At 40.5% G+C, this 21,558-nt stretch overlaps 1 protein-coding gene across 2 annotated transcripts in view; it reads left to right on the top strand.

The window, feature by feature from the left end:
* The window catches only part of ELMO1 (engulfment and cell motility 1), a 357,340-nt gene that overhangs the window by 69,291 nt on the left and 266,491 nt on the right, over positions 1-21,558 (top strand). For both annotated transcript variants that reach the window (XM_089532586.1, XM_089532587.1), the window contains exon 2: positions 8,069-8,222. In XM_089532586.1, the coding sequence (XP_089388712.1) occupies positions 8,145-8,222 (78 nt within the window). In that variant the 5' untranslated portion in view covers positions 8,069-8,144. The remainder of the gene's footprint in view (positions 1-8,068; positions 8,223-21,558) is intronic.

Below are 21,558 nucleotides of genomic sequence, written 5' to 3' on the forward strand. Positions count from 1 at the left end.
AGTGGCAACTTGCTCTGCACTGGATGAAAGCTACAATCCTATGTACGCCTAACTAGGTGTAAGATTCCTTTTACATACTTCTGCCCAAATCTGCATAGGATGCCACCAGAAACGCTAGGCATTAAGGAGAAGGAAGGCTGCCCTTTTCATTGGTGATCAGTTATGTGTTAGATTATCTGCAATGGGCCCTTGCTTTGGATCACTTGGGTTTCTTGTATGGCTGCAGCTGAGCTTATGAAAGGAAAAGGAAGCGGCATGAAAGTTTCTTTGTATATCTGGTGTTCTGATCCAGTGTTCTACCTTTAGTCTATTCTTGCAGGCAATAGGGAGCATGTAAAACTCCTTTATATCTGGCTGCTCATCCATGCTATTTAAAAGCAACGATAATTCTCTGGGGGATGTTAATTTAGTGTTGGATTGTCTTGCTAAAATTGTTAATTAGACTTCTTCTCAGAGGACCCTTTCAGTTCAACACTTCTTTCAGATTTATAGGCCTGGGCCTTTAGATGTGAAAATATTATTTTTAAAAAAAGAAAAAGAAAACAAACACTGTACTTGACAATAAGTGGTTATACAAGATGCTGAATGGAGTGTAATCCCCCCCACCCTTTTTACACATACACATTGGTACTCACTTGGGTAGGAACTGACTTTTGCTGTCATCTCCCCTACTGGAAAGATGCACTGTCAAATTACCACCTCTTTTTAAAGTGCTTTATATGTCAAGTTTCACATGAGGCCTTTTAGCAGCCACACTCCAAATGGTTATTAGAATCTCAGAAGTTCTTAAAAGTATGTAAGTTCAAGAAATGTTTTAGCATCCTTTGGTTTTTGGTTTGAACATGTAGTTAAATGAGAGCATTCATGCCTTTGCTTTTCTTGTTGAGAAAGTGGCTCTGTCTATTAAGAGGGTGATCAGTGCAGACTTGATAGTGTTAATGGCAAGCCAGTTTCTTCTTACCTACCCATTCATTCCCTCTCTTGGCTATGTTGCCTAGTGAGGAATTAAAATAGTCATGCTGAATTTTATCTTTGTTCAGTGTTCTGTGCATGTAGCATCCAAATGTATGTCAATGGAAAGTTTGCAAGAAGGGCAAGAGTGCAACTGCTTCCTCTATCTTGCATTCCCGAGTAACTGATATACACGGGGACACTGTCTCTCATACTAGGGGGATCAATACCTATGATAACCAGTAGTCACTGATAACTCCTCCTCCCATTAGTTTATCTAGTCCCTCTTTAGAGCTGTCTAAACCCATAGTCCTTGGTACTTCTTGTGATCAGAAATTTTACAGTTTTAGTCATGTGCTGTGTGAAGAAACAGTTCCTTTTATGAGTCCTTAATCTCTCACAGTTCATTTTCAGTGAGTGAGCCCACTGGATTCTAGCATTATAAGGCAGGGATAGAAGTGCTGCCATTTTCATATTATGAATGATTTCATACACTTCTGTCTTCATCCCTCCACTCAACTTTTTTCTAAACTAAATAGCCCCAAACATTTTAATCTGTCTTCATAGGGGTGTTGCTCCAGGCTTCTGACCATTTGGTTGCCCTTTCTTCACTTTTTCCAGGTCTGTAATATTTTCTTTGGATCTTATCAGACAAGAGAAATTGGAAGTATAATCCAATGGCAATCTGAACGCAATCACGGGGTTTAACATTATTGCATGATAGACTACCACACGCAATTTCGGGCAATGGGAAGTCAGTCCGAACGCAATCATGGGGTTTCACGTTATTGTGTGAGAGGTGATCACATGCAATTTCGGGCAATGGCAAGCTATTTTCAGGCAGTGGGAAGTCAGTTCGAACGCAATTCGAATTCACATAAATTCGCTGAACTGGCAAATTCACGTGAATGCGTTCTGGCCCCACTTTCTTTTCATTTGAAATTAAGAGAAATTCCTCCCGTGTTATAAACTCCTTTCAGACAGTGTCTGAAACTGTGCACAGTGTTCCAAAGCAATAGGATACTGGCAACTGTATTTCCCCCCGCTTTTATAGTTATGTCTAACATAGAATTTCCATTTTTTACAGCATCTATACACTGGTTTGACATTTCATCAAGGTATCTATCACAATCCCAAGATCCTTTTCTTGGTTAGTTAGCCAGCTCAGGTTCTATCAGTGTCTATTTGCCCTAATGGGCATCACTTTGCATTTACTTACATAGAATTATAGAGTTGGAAGGAACATCTTGTTCCTTCCCTGCCATCCAGGCAGCCACAAATAAAGCACCCCAAGATGGCCATCCAACCTGTTTAAGAACCTACAAAGGAAAAAAGTTGACCATCCTCTGATGCAGTCTGCTGTATTGTTGAACATCTCTTACCATCAGAAAACTTTCCCTACATGTTTAGGTGGAATCTTTTGCCTTATAATGTGAATCAATTGTTTCCTCTCAATTGTTGAATCAATTGTTTCCTGTTTCTGGAGCAACAGAAAAGAAGCATGCTTCATCTTCCATATGACATCCATTCAGCTGGCTATCAGAGGAAGATGGCTATCATGTCACCTGTCACCTACAAATTAAACATACCCATGTGAAGTTGAATGCTTTCATGGCCGGCATCCATGGTTTTTTGTGAGTTTTTCGGGCTATGTGGCCATGTTCTAGAAAATTTTCTTCCTGACGTTTATTTTATGCCCTGTTTGAAAACATTGAAATTCTGGACCATGCCAACCACTACCATGTCAGGATGCACAGGGAAGCCATTGAAATCCACAAACATCTTGATAATTTCAACCGGAAAGAAGAAACCCTTAAAGTGAAGAAAATTTGGCTGCCAGTCCTGAGGAATAGCAAAATAAGGACTCAGCAAATGCAAATGGGAAACCATTCAGAGTCAGGGGCTTTCCCAGCAGATAATGACCACCAATTAGCAGACATTAATTCTCTTTTGCATTAGCCTCCCAGGCTGAGGCCAGCCATCAACACAGAACAATACACATGCAAATCACTCCTGCATTCCCAGGCTCACACAGTATATATACATCCAACTTTTTCCAGGCAAAGCATTCTCTGAAGTTGCCAGCCACAGATGCTGGTGAAACATCAGCAAGAAAATTTTCTAGAACATGGTCACATAGCCCGAAAAACCCACAAAAAACCATAAACATACCCAGCTCTCTTAACTATCCTTCATGGGAAATGGTATCCAGATCTTTTACCATCTTGGTTACCCTCCTCTGGATACATTCCAGCTTGTCACTATCCTTCTTAGGGATGTGTTGTGTTTCTCCTACAAGGGAAAATGAGCAATTTAATCAGTTTTCTTCCCACTGCCATATATGTGCAAGGAGATCTCACCTAGGAAGAAAGTTTGCAATGATGAGGGAGATCTCCCTGGCTTCCTCTTTCGTGACACTGGAAGACTGAGAGAGAGGAGAAGGCAGTTGAGAAATTGGAACGCTACAGCTCCTTTGCCTGACCTTATGAATTTTCCCTCCTTAAGCATTACAATATTCTTTTTATGCCTAATCATTTAGGACACAGTATATCAGACCAATAAATGAAGGAGAACGATGGAGGAAGAGGGTTTCTTTTTTGAGGGACTGGGCCTTTGGTCTACTAACTCTTGGAAAATTAGTTGCTGATTAGTGTGTTAAAAAACCCCCAGTAGTCTTAAAATGTTTGTGACCCGGAGCCTTCTTTAATCTAAACACACATTTGGGGGCCTTAATTTCTTATTCTTAACCATAAATTTGTTTGGTAGTACTATTGTTGTACAAGTGAGCCAAGCTTCCAGGTCTGGTACTCTCTTCAGAGGCCTCTGTGCACACAACCCCTGTGGATGGTTATTGAAACACATTTAATGCCTTGTCAGCTACAGGCAAGTGGGGTGCATCCAAGTGCTTGCATATTAACACATGGGAAAATACCTCAAAATAGCCTCATGTCATGGGTATCCTTAGCAACACATCCACTCAAATGCAAACTATGTGCTCATTTCACATACACTTTACAAACAAAAACAGTATCACGGCTGTGAAATATAGTTGTAGAAACGTTTTACCAAAATCATTGCTACAGAGACCAATATGTAACTGCATCCCACAGATAAAGAACAATGATTCTCCATATATCAATAGTGCTTGGAGTAATCTCCTAAAGCTTTGGTGCTAAACACGGCCAGTGCATTTTGCTTTTACAAGTTGCATCAGGGATAGTTCTGCTGCTTACAACTTGTGTGTTAATTACTATAGCACAGCAGGATTTCTCCAAAACTGCTGGGTTGTGCTTGATATTTGCTATGCTTCCACCTCCACCGTAAAAAAAGACAAAATGTACTGACTGTCATTATACCTCTGACTGTGCACTGTAATTGAGTAATTTCTCTTGGTTTTAAAAACTTCTTTTCTGGCACTCAGGTTTCTAATTTTTGCCAAACTTGAAGATGATGTGTAATGCATACTTGTGCAATTGCCTAAGCTTCATCCAAATTACCAACTGTGCATATTTTGCTTAGTTTCCTATATTACACATATCTAGCATGTCAAACTTTTCCTCTTCCTTAATCTTTAATGTTTATTATTCGTTTAAACTTTTATTTACTTATTTTTTCCTTTGAGGTGTGCAGATAGAAAAATATGACACTTAAATTCTTGATCTGCAATGAAGCCAGATCTACTGACCCTTATGATGATGTAATCTTGTATGTGGCTAATTCTGAAGAGAGAGTATTTATATGCTACTCAGTTGTATGTCGGTTTTAGGTGACTAACAAGACATGTTTTTTCTATGCATTGATTGCTGTAGAGGAAGCTAGCAGAGTGCGAACAGAATTGTATGCCTGCCTATATTTATAACAGAAATGCGGAGGAGAGTGACAGACAGGGATGGGGATGGTAGCTCTTTATGTCATTCCTATGCTTCCATACTCCTCCTGATCAAGATGGTATGGAGCTTTTAAAAAGTAGCAAGGAAGGAAGGAAGGAAGGAAGGAAGGAAGGAAGGAAGGAAGGAAGGGGGGACCTGTAATATGAAGACTGGAGCTGGAACAAGCTGATTTCAGATCTCAAAAAATATAATTGGTGTAAATCTTAAACATATAATAGGAAGCAGTCCCAGAGTCTGGGTTTCTACGAGTCAGCAGGGTGTAGTGGTTTGAGTGTTGAAATCCAGGAGACCAAGATTCGAATCCTTGCTCAGCCATGGAAACCTATTGTGGGTGACCTTAGGCGAGTCACACTCTCTCATCCCTCTGAACAAATCTTACCAAGAAAGCCCCATGATAGGTTCACTCTAGGATTGCCATACGTCAAAAACAACTTGAAGGCACACAAAGCAATGATCACTCATGGTTCCATGAATAATAAGGGTTGTCTGAACATGTATTTTGAAATGAGTGGAGCCAAAGGGGCAAAGTACTTTTGGAAGGGAAGGGAATTTTATTCCATATGCTAGATGTGTGAAAATGAACATATGATAGATTTTATGTGAATGCTTCCATCTTAAAATGTAGTTTCTGTCATGTATGTCCTGTTGTGTTTGATGGCAAACCCCCCCCCCCCAACCCTCTCAAGTGAATTTTCTTAAAACTGAAGTATATTTTGGTTACTAGCTTATAATTAAGTTACAGATTGTATGTGAAGAGATTGTCCCTAGCGGTGATGGCGTGGGGATGATAAAGTATTTTCAAGGGCAGACAGTGTACTGGTGAGAATTGTGTCTATCCCCTTATTTATGGCATTAGTTTAAATAACAGAACCGGACAGAGTAGTAGAAGTGATCTCCAAAAGTTACTTTTTAAAATAATTTAACAGTTATAGTTCTAAGGCCCAGAAAATAAGGTAGTTTTTAGTTGCAGTTTTCAAGTGACTTTGGACCGAAACAGACAGTCCAAAAAGGGCAGATTGGGCTTCCCTGGAGCTGGTCATCCCGGGGCTGCGGCAACCACATGCCATGGTCCCAATCTGCCCTAACATTGGCTCAAATAGGGGCAGAAAAGATCCTCTCCTCTTTAGGCTGGTAAAGGGCTGCCTTTGGCGGCCCCACTGCAAACCCAGAGCAGCTTCTGGGTGCTCCAACGCCATGCCTCCCGAGCATCTTGAAGCCACCCGTGTGTAAACACCACATCCCCTGAGCATCTTGAAGCCACCCCTGTGTAGTTGGCCAGGATGGCTTCCAGAAGGCGGCATGTGGCTTTACCAGGCCGTCTGTTTCATGGCTGGTTATAGACCAGTCTTCTGTAGGTTGGACTGCGACTTCCTGCATGAGGGAGAAATGATCCTTAGCATATTGTTGTGTCCATTTATCATGGTTAAGGGATTCCTTGCTTGCTTCTCCCACCATTAAAGTGTGCTAGATAAATAATGGATGTCAGTTTCCCAGCCACAGGTATAAAAAGAAACTCCAAGCTCAGTCTTTTACGATGAATATTGATCTGAGTCAGTAGAGTACACTACATGCCAATGAAATATGAGATGGAAGAATTATAGTTAGAGATACCAGATAGGCTGGTTTGGACCTGACTTGTATCCTTTGTATTAGTAGATTTAAAAACCCTTGATTGATGGTCCTGGTGGATTGGTCAGAAATAGTGTGGGCTAATTTGGCTTAAGTGAGTAGGCTAGAACTACACTACTTTGGGAAGATGTATTAATTCCTTGTAGGACTTCATTGCCCCACTTTTTTTCACTCTCGACATCAGAGAGTAGAGCCCTGCTGGTAGGACTGGACTGAAATGATTTTCCAAGATATATCTGGTTTATCTCTGTGCTCTTATGGTGAACAAATTTTATCGTATAGACTGGCAATTGTCATTTGGATATCTAGAACCTGAGCATTCAAAGTCATGATCCACTCTTTTGAAATTAGAAGTCTTACTAATTGGAAATCCATATATGGGTGAGGCTTGAATTACTTGGCTTTAAGTTATCATGCTCACTAACCTCTTCATTCAAGTTTGCATCTGAATGATGTCTGGAAACTTGCCTTTGATCTGGCTCCAGTTCTGACTTGAGCCTTTATGTCATCCATCATGGGCACTGGAATATGCTGAATCGAATTAGACCACTGGTCTGTCTCATCCGCTATTGTCTGTGGTGACAGCAGCAATCCAGGGTTTTAGGCAGGAGTTTTTGAGACCAACCTGCAGATACCAGGAACCTGAGATTTTCTGCATGCAGAAACTAAATGGTGTAACCCTATCACAGGATCGGTTACTTTATTTGGTAATACAGTGGGCCCTTGTTATCCACTGGGGTTTAGTTCCAGGACCCCTCATGGATATCAAAATCCATGGATGTTCAAGGCATAGCAAAATGATGTCTGTTATATAAAATAGCAAAATCAAGGTTTGCTATTTGTAATATATATATATATATATATATATATATATATATATTTCAAACTGAGGATGATTGAATTTGTGGATAAAAAAAAATCTGTGGATAAAGGAGGGCTGAGTGTATAGCTCTGTAATAATATGAAAACTATTTCATATTATAGACAGAATACGTTTGTCTCATATATTCCAAATTAGAAGTGCCTTTTCTGTATGTCTGGTGGTATGTCTTCCTTCAAAACATGATGTTGATGTGGAATATATGCTTTCTGGTATGCACACATGTGAAAAGTGCTGTTATTTTCTGCTTTTTCCCTTGATATTCTGGTTGCTATAGTGCAATGATCTATTTGTGAACACACAGAAGATCATTGCTGTAGATAAAGGAAAAATATTTTTGGTCATAACGTAGTGGATCATTATCCTTCTTGGAAAGTGCTAGAAGATCTCACAGGTTGTTTTGGTTCTCCAAAAAAGTGGAATATAACATTCAGTCTCTTTCAGCCTTGATACAGATTTTTGAAATATTTTTTCTCTATCTAATCTACCTGTGTTTAAAAACTACTTAATTTGTGACTTTTCTTCATAGCATATTCATCTGTTTTAGCCATCCTTTTCACCAGGTTGTCTAGTTCCATGCTGTGCAGCTTTTAGAGGGCATTCATGCATGCCATCTATCACAAACTTGCACACCTTTTGTGTACTTGCCAAGTCATGCAGGCAGATGTGTTTGTGTTAGAATTTGTTTTAAACAAGGCTCTCCTTTCTTTTCTTCCAGCTGTGAACGAAAGAGAGACACTCTGCAGTATACAGTGTTCAGTTTTGCTAGCTTTGAAGAACAGTGACAACTAAAAATGCCACCCCCTGCAGATATTGTGAAAGTGGCTATAGAATGGCCTGGTGCCTTTCCCAAGCTGATGGAAATTGATCAAGTAAGTGCCTTATTCTGTACATTTTTATATATTTATGCATATTTGCATCAATAATTTTTGAATATTAATTATGACTCCAAGGTAGATTTATTATACAAATGTAACTGAGGAACTGCCACCTTACCTGAACAAAACCTTTGCTATGAATTTTGTATAGCTCTTCACCTCTTGGCTGGACCAAGTTGTAATGTTCTATGTGACATAAAAATATTTCAAAAGATATGTTTTGACAGGAATGGGTTTTTTTAAATATTTTTATTACATTTTTATACATTAAAAAGAGAAAAGGATAGGAAAAGAGAAACAATACACACACACACACACACACACACATATACACAAAATAAACTTATATACCTGTATGCTATATATACCATTATATAGCATACCATGTTAAAGAAACAACAAACCTAGGCATATCATTTTTCCACTTCAGCATAGTCAATGTAAATATAACTATTTAATAACAACTAATTTCCGTAATATGACAGGAATGATATTTTATAATTAGATGATTATAATTTATAGGAAGAAGATGCACAGCAATGTTTTACTTGTTGGCACCTATCTGGTGCTTAGTTTGCTTAACTGAGTGACACCTTTTTCTGTTCTATCTACTATAGTTAGCCCTTGATATCCGCTTGGGCTTGGTTCCAGAACCCCTTGTGAATACCAAAATCCATGGCCACTTAAGTCCCATTAAATGCAGTGGGGTAGTGAAATGATTTCCCTTATATAAAATAGCAAATTGAAGGTTTATTTTTTGTAATTTATATCTTTTTGGACATAAAGCCATACGTAATAATTAGTATTTTTCTCATTATCAAAGCCTTCTTTCCAGATAATAAAGGGTTAAATGTGGCAGGAGATGGGCAGTTGGGCGGAAGTGCAAACCTTCAAAATGCTTCTGAGCAGAATTATAAAAAAGCCTGTAGCACCATGAGTCTTTTATCTCTGGCTCTCTCTAATCCAACCATGAGATGAACTCTAATTCATTTGGGAGATGGATGCCCTGGCCCTTCTGAGCAGTTGGTTGAGGATGGACAAGGGATTCCTGACTCCCAGCTATTCCCTGAACACCATGGACTACAAATCCCATCTGATCTGTGAGTAGATCACAGATCTATTGAGAGTGTACAGTTGGCCCTCTTTATCCACTGATTTTTTAATCCATGGATTTCAGCACCCACATCTTGCAAATATTCCAAAAAAGTATACATTCCAAATAGCAAACCTTGATTTTCAATTCTATATAAGGGACACTATTTTGTTGTGCCATTATATTTAACGGGACATGATCATCCACGGATTTTGTTATCCATGGGAGCCCTTGGAATCAAACCTCAGCGGATAACAAGAGCCCACTGTATTAGCTAGTTGTGTCAGGTTTTGTTTTGATTCTTTCTCTTGATTTGGCTGTAATGATCTACTCTGTAACTTGCAATTTGGATTCGGTGCCTGAAGGAAGATGTCCTTTATATAAGAGATATTCTTTTCCTATAGAATTTCCTTACTTGGAATAAAGCTTTTCTTTAAAAGTTCTCTGTCACTCTTACACTGCCTCTTTCATGTGCCTCGTCTCAGCAAGGCCTAGCTCTCTCCCTGAGTTTGGAAGAGAGAGGGAAGCATCTCTACAAGGAAAGTCCCAATGGAATCCCCAATGGAATCTCCAATGGAATGCCCATCCTGGCACGATGCTGGAAAGGGAGGATCAAAACATCGGGTGGTAACAGCAATTTCATTAGATAAAAAGGTGGTCTCAAGAGGACCCGTCCAGCTCAGGCAAAAGCAGTAGAGGGACCCAGAAAATCCTCACACTGTAGATGGTTGAATCTGTGGATAAAGAATCCATGGATATGGAGGGCCAACTGAACATGTACTTGCGTCTAAGTATTCCACTGTTTCCTTGATGGCACAGATTGCATAAAACTATAATGGGATGGGATTGTGTGTAATGAGATTTATACATAAAAATTACGATGAAATTTTAAAGGTATCAGAAGCTGCTAGAGTTAGAATGGGAGGGCATTGCCTCTCAGTGTGGCTGAATCATACCACACCATTTCCTGGTATACTCTTAGGCTCTTGGCTGTCCCTCCTATCAAAGATGGCCAGTGGGCCTGTAGAGGAAGCTGCTTTGGCTGATATGTTTCTTGATCTACAAAGGCCCAAGACAGACAGGCCTAAAAAAGCTGGCTTCTACGTGGCTTGGGGGTGTGGTATTTAGATGACGCATGCCTCCAACTGTGGAAGCCATGCTGGGGTTATTCCCAAGCTGCCTAAGGAGACCCAAACCTGGCCCCAGAAGGAGTGGAGCTTTCCACTCCAAAGTCTTCTAGCACTAACAGGCTTCTGGGTGTTCCTTGGATAATTCTTGGATTATTTTTGACAGCTGCCAATGACTCACTATTGGCATGCCATGGAGAAAATCGAGAATGCCAGTTCTAGATAACAAGTCTAAAATAAAGTAATAATTAGCTGTCATCCTCCATTCTTTTACTGTTTTTACTTTTACTGCATTGACTGCTGCAGTTGCAGCTCTGATCTCTAGGTAGCTCTAGACAATCTGCTGCTTCATATAAGTAGAAATCTCATTGCTTCATCTCTTGCCTGGTTTCAGGAATATTCTTAGAATGAGTGCAGTGATACCCGTCTACTTCCTCCTTATCCTCCAAAGTCCTTGTGTGTTACCTTTATACTGGTGGGGTCCTATTGCATGAAAAAAAAGAAAGAATCAGAGGCTATAGTTGCTTCAATGCAGGGTCTTTTCCTGACATGAAGGTCTTCTGCTGCTATTGCATAGAACTGGGCTCCTTGTGTTAGGTAAAACCATGCCAAAATTGATTCCAGGCTTGTTTCAAGCCCAAAATTTAGTGTTTATTCCATCACACACTGTGTTTTTTTGTAAAAAAAAAACGCACTACAATTCAAGAATGAAATTTCATGTGGAAGAAAAACTAGATTCATGTCAGGTTACCCGCAGTCTCTGCACTGCTCCCAGTTCCTGAGACAGAAGCCAATTCATACAACCAGTCTACCTGAGTACTGGCTTATTTTTCATTCTCACTCTCCTCACTGCTTCAGGGGACGTGCTTTGTATCTAGACTGTGTAATTCAGATCAACTGAATTATTTGCTGCCATTTTTTGTTATGTCAAATGGCATACAGTGTACACAGCATAGTCACAATTGCAATATAAGTAAGCAGGCATGTCCAGAGAGACACTGTGAATTGGCCCAGAATCTTCCTAATTTTGGTCAGAATCAGAAAACAAAGTAGCCTCTGAGTTATTTAGAGTGGAGGCACCACTTTCAATTTAATAACAGAATGTGTCTTCAATTTAAATCTACCTTCTTCCCACCACTACAACACTTCTTCAATCCATGTATCAAAAGTTTAGGAAATACAAATGTAGGTAAAACTCTAAAATACGTAACAGTTTTTACAACTTGGCACTTTCCAGATGCATTGGTCTATAGCTATCATCACCCAGTATTGACTAGTGGTTATGGATTATGGGAGATGGAGTCTAATACATCTAGAATGTGCCAGATGGAAGGTTGTATATCAGCATATGTGCACCACAGAATGTGAAACAGTTGCCTAGACAACACTGTATAGCAGTGAAAATGAGAACAGTGGTATTATTTGAGTTATTCTCACCACACCAGCTAATTTCTACCAATTCAAATAGACGTAATGAAATCCTAAAAGGAGCAACAACTTCCCCCACCCTCAGTTTTTTGGCATTATGTTATAGCATTAAAACTCACCATTAATGCTCTTTGCTCATACTATTATTCCTTGTACTGGCTCATTTCAGAACTAATTTACATTTATATTAATACGATTAAAAACCTGAATAAAAGGCATGTTGTTATTAATCTCCCTTTCAGACTCTTCTTTATTTGACAGAAGCTTCAGGAAATTTAATAGGTGTTTTCTTCTTGGCCTCTTGTAATGATCTTCACATTACAAGGACCATATGTGTGATTGTTCAGTTAAGCTTTTATAAAGTGCTTCATAAGTGTAAGCAAACACTTATTCTCTCAGTACTTTCCTTTGCCCAGAACTGTGCTTTCTTTTTTGTTTTGACTCATGTTGCTCATCAATGAAATATGATCTACTGATAGATTATTTCTTTGTTTGTTTCTGGTGAGAAAAGTAGTTAATCTGCAGCTATGTGTTGCTTTTGTACCAAGACATTGCTGCCCTCCCAAATCCCCTGCTTTCCAAAGCAGTCTGTTGAACATCAAGAAGTTCTTCCTAATGTTTAAGTGGAATCTCTTTTTTTGTAATTTGAATCTATGGATCTGTATTCTAATCTTTGGAGCTGCAAAAACAACACAAACACACAACCCAAATTATTTCCATTTTCTACATTCCATCCCTTCAGATATTTAAAGATGGCGATCATGTCACCTCTCAGTCTTCTCTTCTCCAAGCTAAATATACCGAGCTCCCAAGGACTTGGTTTCAAGATCTTTGATCATCTTGGTCGGCCTTCTCTGGACATGTTCCAGCTTGTCTATATCTCTCTTGAAGTGTAATGCCCAAAACTGGACAGAGTATTCCAAGGTCTTAAGTCTACTTCCTCAAATGCATCTACATACAAATCTTGGTAGTTTCACCTTAGGGTCACCATAAGTCAGAACTTGAAGGCACACAGCAAAAGACCAGTTGGGAAATAGTTAACTGGCATCTTTGCTTCCTTTGTAGAAAATAAGAATGTTGTCACCCAAGCCGTAGTCAGAGGGGATATATGCACTTTCTTCTTGGTTATCTCTGCCAATGACACAACTGGGTTATCCTGCGCCTATGCAGTAAACTTCAGAAACTTCTGGAATCGTTAGGGATACCTGTTGGCAGTAACTTCACCCACTTGGTGTATAAGCCCCTAGCATTCCCACTCTTTCTCAGTCCCTTTTGTCTGACACGCTAGCAGCTTAGAAGGAACTTCGCTTGTTTCAGATTGCTCTTTCCCCATTGATAAATCGTACTGACCTCTTTTCAGATTTTGACTACTCTTTTGGATCTTGGACTTGGTGATAAATGTGAATCAATAGACTTGGACTGTCTGACTTCAATTTTGCTTTAGACTTCCTAATGGTTTGAAAATGGCCACTCGGTGGACCACCTTCAAATGGTGTAATAAATGGGGGGGGGGGGGGGAGGAATCCCCAGGCAGGACCAGCACAATACTTGCCTTCTCTGCCTTGGTGAGGGTCACTAGTCTTGTGCCCTCTGCAAGCCCATAAAAACCAGGACTTGTGGCTTAAAGCTGCTCTGTATGAACAGGCCTTACACCCTGCTTCAGCTCCTGCATTCCAGGCCGCTACTACTTCCCCTGGACCTCAAGGTAAGCGGAAAGAAATAGAGGCATCAAAGGACAAGCCTTTGAAAAAGGATAAGCCCAAGAAGGGAGATAGATCTGACCAGAAACGTCCTTTCACATCAATGCACTTGAGATGCTGGCTGTAGAGAAAGCCCTTTGGCCTTTGAGATTCTCCTCCAAGACAAGGTGGTACTTTTGTTGACAGACAACACCACTGTCATATACTAACCGACTAAGCAACGAGGGACAAAGTCTCAGATGCTTCTTGAGATCACCCTTTGCATATGTGACTGGTGAATCCTGAGGAAAATCTTTTTACAAGCCATCCACCTCCCCGGGAGGAGAACAAACTGGCGGACCAGCTCAGCAGGTCCTTGAACCTGTGCAATAAATGGTGCCTCCATCCCTAGACAGCCTCCAACCTAGTTCGCATTTGGGGCAAACCATTAATCGACTTGTTTGCCACCCATCTCAGCAGCCATTGTACAGTCAGACCTTTTTATAAACTGATTTTTTATACACGGATTCAAGCATCCATGGTTTGAAAATATTCAAAAAAAGTATAAATTTCAAATATCAAACCTTGATTTTCCAATTTTTATGACACGATTTTGTTATGTCATTATATTTAATGGAACTTGAGTATCCACGGATTTTGTTATCCATGGGGGATCTTGGAACCAAACCCCAGCATATAACAAGGGTCTACTGTACTCAGTTTTGTTCAAGGACTCAATCGCCAGGCTCCTGGGGAGATGCCTTCCTGTTTGAGTGGTCAGGGAAGATGGTCTACGCTTTCCCTCCCTTCCCACCTGAGTGATTGCCCAGATCAGAGTGGACCACTCCGATGCCATCCTAGATGCCATGGTGGCTGAGAAAGCCATGTTCTCCTCCTCTTCTTCATTTGTCCCAGAGAGAGTTTCTCCATCTTGAGCACCATCCGGACTTCCTAACCCTTTACGAGGACCAAGTCCACCACCAGACATCGACACTCTCTCAGTAGTAGCATGGAGAATCCATCCTTAGAGGCCTGTCCAGTGAGGATTGGCGAGGATGGTTATCTTAGCTGCCACAAAGCCCTCGACGCAGTGATCCCACCTGATTAAGTTGAACAAGTTCCTGGACTTTCTTACATCCAAGGGCTTCTCTCTGTCCCATATCTCGGTCCTGACCGTCTTAGAATTTCTAATGACTTTGGCTGATTTGGAATTGTGTCTCCTTTCCTTCACATGCTATCTGGCGGCCATCTGCTCTCATGATCAATTTGAGGTTCGACCTTAGTTTTTTAAAGACCCTCTTATGAAGAAATTCCTTAAAGGGTTTAACAACCTTGACCCTCCATGCTTGGTATTGACTCCTGCATGGAGCCTGTATCTGGTGCTTTCACACCTTTCTACCAAGCCTTTCAAGCCCATGGCCATGGTAGACTTGAGATTGCTGACCTTGTGGCCATCACATGCACTTGACAGGTGAGTGAACTCTGTGCCTTGCACATGGACCAGGCTTACTTTTACTTCCACAAGAACAAAGTGGTTCTCCATCCCGACATCATCTTCTCACCAAAGGTGGTGTCATCTTTCCACCTCACTCAGGACATTGTGTTACTGACTTTGGCTCCAAACCTGTCTACGGATGCCAAATGTCACCTGCACACCCTCGATGTCCAAAGGGTGCTGACATTCTATGTGGACAGAACTTCAGGTTCGAGGCATTCCAAGACACTTTTTTGTCTGCTACTTGGAATCAAAAAAGGGACTACCTGTAACTGCACATAGGTTCTCTAAGTAGGTGTCCAGCACCATCCACTTGTGCTACGAACTCTCAGGGAAAATGCCTCCAGCTCAAATGTGAGCTCATTCAACTAGGGCAGTAGCGACATTTTCCACTTTTTTGACTGGGGTGCCTTTGGAGGATGTCTGTAAGGCTGCTGTCTGGTCCCAGCCATTGACTTTCATCCAATATTACAGGCTGGACACCAGGGCTTGGCAGGTCGCAGCCTTCGAGAGGGCAGTGTTGTTTTCTGGTTTGCATTGAAAGTTTATTGTATTGCATGTTTATATGCCTTTGAAACCAAGACAAATGACACTGACAAATGCACTTTAAAAGCTTAAAGTTTTGTTGTTGTTAATCAATAAAACTTGTTTGAACTGTAAAACTGGTGTCCTGACACTCCCTCCCCCACTAACTGAAGCTTGTAAGTCTAAGCCATCTGTGTGATTTGCAGAGACCACGAAGAAGAAGGACAGGTTGCTTATCTGTAATGGTATTTCTTTGAGTGGTCACCTGCGAATTCACATAAATCCCTCCCATCCTCCCCTCAGCTGTGTCCTGCTCACTTTATTTCCTTTCTACCACTGCTATGCGGCAAACCTATAGAACTGAGAAAGAGTAGGATTGTTAGGGGCTTATATACTGGGTGGTTGGAGCTATCCTTCCCCAATATAGATAATGTAAAGAGCCCATTAACTGTCATGTTTCTTGTAATAGTAATAGTAGTACAAGCAGAGGGATAATAGCAGAAGTGGGATTGGATGACTGAAAATGGGAAATGTAGGTGTTTAATGTGATCTTTCAGTTTATCACACCACAGTAGACATTTTGTTGCTAAGTATGTTTGGTGACGTATAATGTGGCTTGCAGAACAATTTGTTCTTCAGGGCCTGCCTGTTCTGCTTTACAAGGGAAGAATGTGCAAGCAACTTACTAAAGTACACCTTGTGACAGTTACGAAGTGACAGGATGACATAAGGTGATTGGTTGCCCTTGCATTATCTTTGTGCTCCTGTCAGCATTGCTCTCAATGCTCACCCACTTCTTTCTGGACTCACACAAAATATAGGAGTAGTTTTTTCATTAAAGTTGAGAACTGACAGAAGGGGAGCTGCTGATACATCATCAACAAACAAACATGGGCCAACTCACAGTAATATTCGTATAGTACAGCAGTTCCCGACCTGTGCTGCATGAAGCCCTTAGGACTCCATGAGTCAAAAAGGTTGGGGACCCCTGTTTTAGCAGGACAGTCAAGGCTCAGAGGCTTCATAATATAATACAAGGGCCTGTTACAGACAGCCAAAATAAAGCTGCTTCGAGTCACAGTGGAGGTATGGTATTTCAATGATGCATGCATCCTAAGAGTCCAGAAGTCACACCAAAGCCACGCTCCAGACTGGAGCGTGGCTTTGGTGTGGCTTCTGGACTTTTAGGATGCATGCATCATTGAAATACCATACCTCCACTGTGACTCGAAGCAGCTTTATTTTGGCTGTCTGTAACAGGCCAAGGTCTTTTCTGCCAAAAGGCCTCTTTCTCCCTCAGTTCTGCGTCGTCCTGTTCAGATGAACATGACCCAAGCCCTGGTTCTGGTGTGAGCAGTCTGCACTATGTCTGGCACATTTAGTACCACCACCAGGGTATAACAACCTTGTTGTTGTTTGCCTTCAAGTTGTTTCCAACGTATGGCAACACTAAGGCAAAAACCTATCATGGGGGTTTCTGGGGCTGAGAGTATGTGACTCACCCAAGGTTACCCAGTGGGTTTCCATCGATGAGCAAGGAACTGAATCCTGTTCTCTTTAGTTTTAGTCCAACACTGAAACCACTACTGAAACCACTACACTACACTGGCAACCTTACAGTGGATTTTAAAAGCATACCTCCTGCTCTGCATCTTCCAAGCAGATCCGAGGCCTCTGCTTCCATTTTAGGGTGACTGCCTACACAGGCATCATGCTAAGCTGGCCAGTAGATTTGCTGCTGTTGTCAGTCACTCGCTCTGAGGTCAGAATGGGGTGCTCAGTCATGTGGTTGTCATCGTTCAGACCTCAGAAGTGAGTCACCTGTGGCAGTGGGTGCACTGGGAAGCTCAGTGAGATGCTGTGCAGACAGCTGACTAGGTGCAGATATGGACGGCCAGGTAATGGGGGGGATGGTAGGATAGCTCCAAGGCCAGGATACTCCTGGCTGTCCCTGAAGTATCCTGGCCAGTGCAGACAAGGCCTGGGACAAGGTGAGGTCTCATCATTGCACTTAGACACTCCATCCTCCCTAGTTGAACTTGGGCCTGAAAAATTAAGAGAAAGTGAGGGTACATAGATGGAAGCACAGTTGGTGACATTTTGTAACATGATTCCTGGTCATGGGGAACATCAGTTCAAACACTAGCCTCTTTTTTCAGTTTGCTGTGGGTTTTTTTGTTTTGTTTTGTTTTGTTTTTTGTGGACATGGGGTTTCTTGATCATTGAATTTCCTGATTTTTGAAAAGGATATTTATTATGAATTATGCTCTTCACAAAACAGATCAAAACAAAAACACATACACCACACAAATAATTAACAAGGTTGTTGTGTGCAAATAAATAGGTATATCCCTAGATGTTCAGAAAGACCTAGTTTTGAATAAGACCGGACAAAATTCCAGCATACATTTTTTTTTTTATTTCCCTTGCTTTCGTCTTCACTGAACTGCCTGTCAGGTAGAGTGACTTTCTGAGCCTTCTGAGTATTATCTTGCAGTAGCCCCAGCTGACCATTTTCTGCTGCCCTGTCAGAACATTTGACAGGATAATTGAATTGGGTATGCTTATCATGTAAGAAGTAGTTCTACAGGCCTCTCTCGCCCCATATTTGGATCACACTGATGTCACATCCCATGGTTAAAAGAATGAGCCTTGTACATTGAATATAGTAGATTTCATTGAAACATAGAATCACTTGAAATATACTGATGTACATGTAATTTTCTTGGTTCAGAATGAAACTCAACTTCAGAGACATAGCTTTGCTTGCTTTAGGCTTTACTGGGGCAGGAAAATCTTAATAACTTTTGAAACATAATTGCTTAGAAGTTCACCATACTGATGAAAGGAGCCTTCTTTGACAAGCCTAAATAAAATACACTAAGAGCATTAATCAAAATGGAAAAGAAACACATGATATTTCTGAATAAAGAGGGTGAACGAATCAGTTCTTCAGCACTTGTTTCTCTCTCTCTCTCTCTCTCTCTCTCTCTGTGCCTTCAAGTTGTCTTTTGACATGGTGACCCCATTAATTTTGCAGGGTTTTCTTAGCCAAGGAATACTCAGAGTTGGTTTTGCCAGGTTCTTCTTCTGAAATATATGCAGCAGTTTTTATTGGATTGATTTGAAATTTGAAACATTTGTAGAACTCATTAAGGGGATCATGAATATATCAGATCGCTTTGTTAACTCAGCAGCTACCATTTTTTTAGGCTGTAGAGATTTGAGGCTTATTATGGTGGACTTTGGCTGGGGGGGGGGGGGGGGGCTCAGTCCTGTGTTCCTTTAATTGTTTGAAATTCATATCATTTTCTGGATATGAAGCTCTATGTTTTTTACTTTTACGTCACTTTCCTGAAAGCTCTGAGGAAAATGCTAAAACATTGAAAGATCTAGTTGAATCCTGTACCTGGGAACCATGTGAGCTTTGCATTACTGCAGTATGGTCAACATCGTCTAAAAGGCAAGGTGTTAAGGGATAACAGAAAATATGTAGTATATTGGAATTAGAGAGAATAGTGTATTGGAATGTGAGAGAGATCTCAAGCTATCTCAGCAGGTTCAGAATAGGTCTATTGGGTTAGGGAAATTATTTTAATGGGAAAGGTTTGGGTAAAGGAGGAGGCATGTGAGAGAAACTAGCTTTCCTTGTCCTCTATGCTATTTTATATCCACAATTTATGTTGTTACTAATTGTTCCAGTGTTGTCTCATTGTAAAATCTCACTTATTGAGCAAATAACAACTGTGGGCAATTTTGAAAACTGTTGCATTATGTAATGCCTACAGACAATGTGTGGTGTGTCAGCTATGATATATTTTGTATCTTGCACTGGTAGATGTACAGTGTGTTTATCAAGAAACTGGCACTGTATGTGTGTCTGGCAGGCCATAGCATATGAATGGCTATGATGCTTTTGGCTGTAGCTCTCTATGTTGTTTAGAGATATTTAGTACTCTCTATGGTTTTATACCTGCAGGTATTCCTGTGGTATGGCCTGAAAGCAAAAGATACAGTGTTGGGGTGTGGTTTTCATGCACACTCATATCCCTGTCCCCAATTTTATTCTGATTTTACTCTGAATCTTTCCTTCTTTGCATAGGAGATATAGTCACTGCCACCCGACATTCTACCAGTATATGCGGCAATTTGTCTGCCATCTGTCTTAGGACCCTAAGCCAAGCAGTTCTCCCTTGTGTTTCTTACAACATACAAGCACGTGCCTGAGACTATCCACCTCACAAATTATTCCCAATGTGTTTAGGAACATTTTTTTTTAGTCAAAAATGGTAAGATAACAAGAACTCTGTATGGTTTTCATTAATTACAAGAAGATTATTTTGCATTTTGGCATCTAGAACATCTGCATTGCCTAATACTTCAGTTATTGCCTCCAGGAATTTATTCATCATGCAAACAAAAAAGGAAAGAAAGAAAGAAAGAGAAAGAAAAGATTAAACTTTTAGAAATGTGTTTACATTCTTATTAAATGAAACCTAAATGAAACCTAAAACCACGTCTCTCATTTTCAAAAGTGGGTGCTTAATTTCTTAAGTGTCTTCCTTAAGTGCAGAAAAATAAACCTTTGTTCCTATCATGTGCGCTTAATAAGTGGCATGTTATCAGGTATATTGTAGGTCTAACAATATTACCTAGAGTATCTTGATTACCTAACAATATTACCTACAGAGGTAATAGAAAAATAGTTTTATCTTGTTTAATGATGACTATTTTAGGAAATACAATAACATTCAAAATGCACAAAACAGTTACATCTTTATTAGACCAACCAAAAAGCTTACATGCTGTAAGCTTTTGGATCTCCAGTGGCTTCCTCATCAGGCAAAGATGTTAAAAGTTATACAGGAGGGGAAAAAAATTAAGCCAATGTTAGTCACAAGCTTCCATACTGTCAAGATGTGTCTGTATGTGTTTTCTTGATGTAAGACACCGCATTTTAACCAGATTAGGGGAAACCTAAGACTTGACTGGGACCTGACCTTTTGAGATCTGGACCACAAATAAGATAAAATTAAGTAATAACACAGTGATTAAAATAAATAAATAAAAATCTTTCCTTAAAATCAAGAGTAAGTGACTAGCCTAGTGATTAGGAACAAGGCTGGGTAAACGTGTAAGTATTCAGCTGGTAATGGAAATACTCTACATTGGGAGCTTCTCCTGTTACAGGGATGTGCTGTTTGTGGTCTACAGATCCAGGTGTAGTCTCCCAGCTTTGTATGGTGTCTCACCAAGGGCTTGAGGAAGCTCTTATTCTTGCCGCCTGCCCCGAGTCACCCCACCCCAAAATGTGCTGGCAATAGTGGTGGTGTGGAGTTTATGGAGTCATAAGATTTGCAGGTGGAACAAAGAATGATTTTGAAAGTAAAAAGCATGTTTTTACAGGTGTCATTTATTTTACAGTCTGGGGTGACTTTGGAGTGTGTGAAGAAAAGGTTGATGCATTGTATCACATAATCCAGAACGAAGAAAAAAGTGAGACGAGAGTGGAAAGTTCTGCTGTTTGCAATCAGATCAAGTCAACAGCCCAGTGAAGCCTGGGCTTGTTCTGTGTTATAGCACTTGTCAAGCTGAGCAGGTGCAGGCTGGATTAGCCTGAATGGCAGACCACAGGGAGCTACATGCACACTGTTCTGAAATTTCTAAAGAGCAAGCAGCATATAGAAATCATAAATCAAAAATCTTACATGCCTGAAATATTGTCAAAGTACAGTTATCCAAATTCACTGTGTCTTCCAAAATAACATCATGATAGTTTTTTGTGGGTTTTTTGGTTTTTCTCTCTGAAGATGCTAGCCACAGATGCTGGCGAAACGTGAGGAATAAAGTCTTCTAGAACATGGCCACATAGCCCAAAAAAACCCACAAAAAACTATGGATGCCAGCCATGAAAGCCTTCAACTTAACATCATGATGATTACACAATTGTACATTTCCTATTGACTGAAAATCAGATTGAGAG

This window comes from Sceloporus occidentalis, unplaced genomic scaffold (genome assembly GCF_023333645.1).
Source record: "Sceloporus occidentalis isolate IW3139 unplaced genomic scaffold, rSceOcc1.0.p SCAF_7, whole genome shotgun sequence".
Taxonomy (NCBI): Eukaryota; Metazoa; Chordata; class Lepidosauria; order Squamata; family Phrynosomatidae; genus Sceloporus; species Sceloporus occidentalis.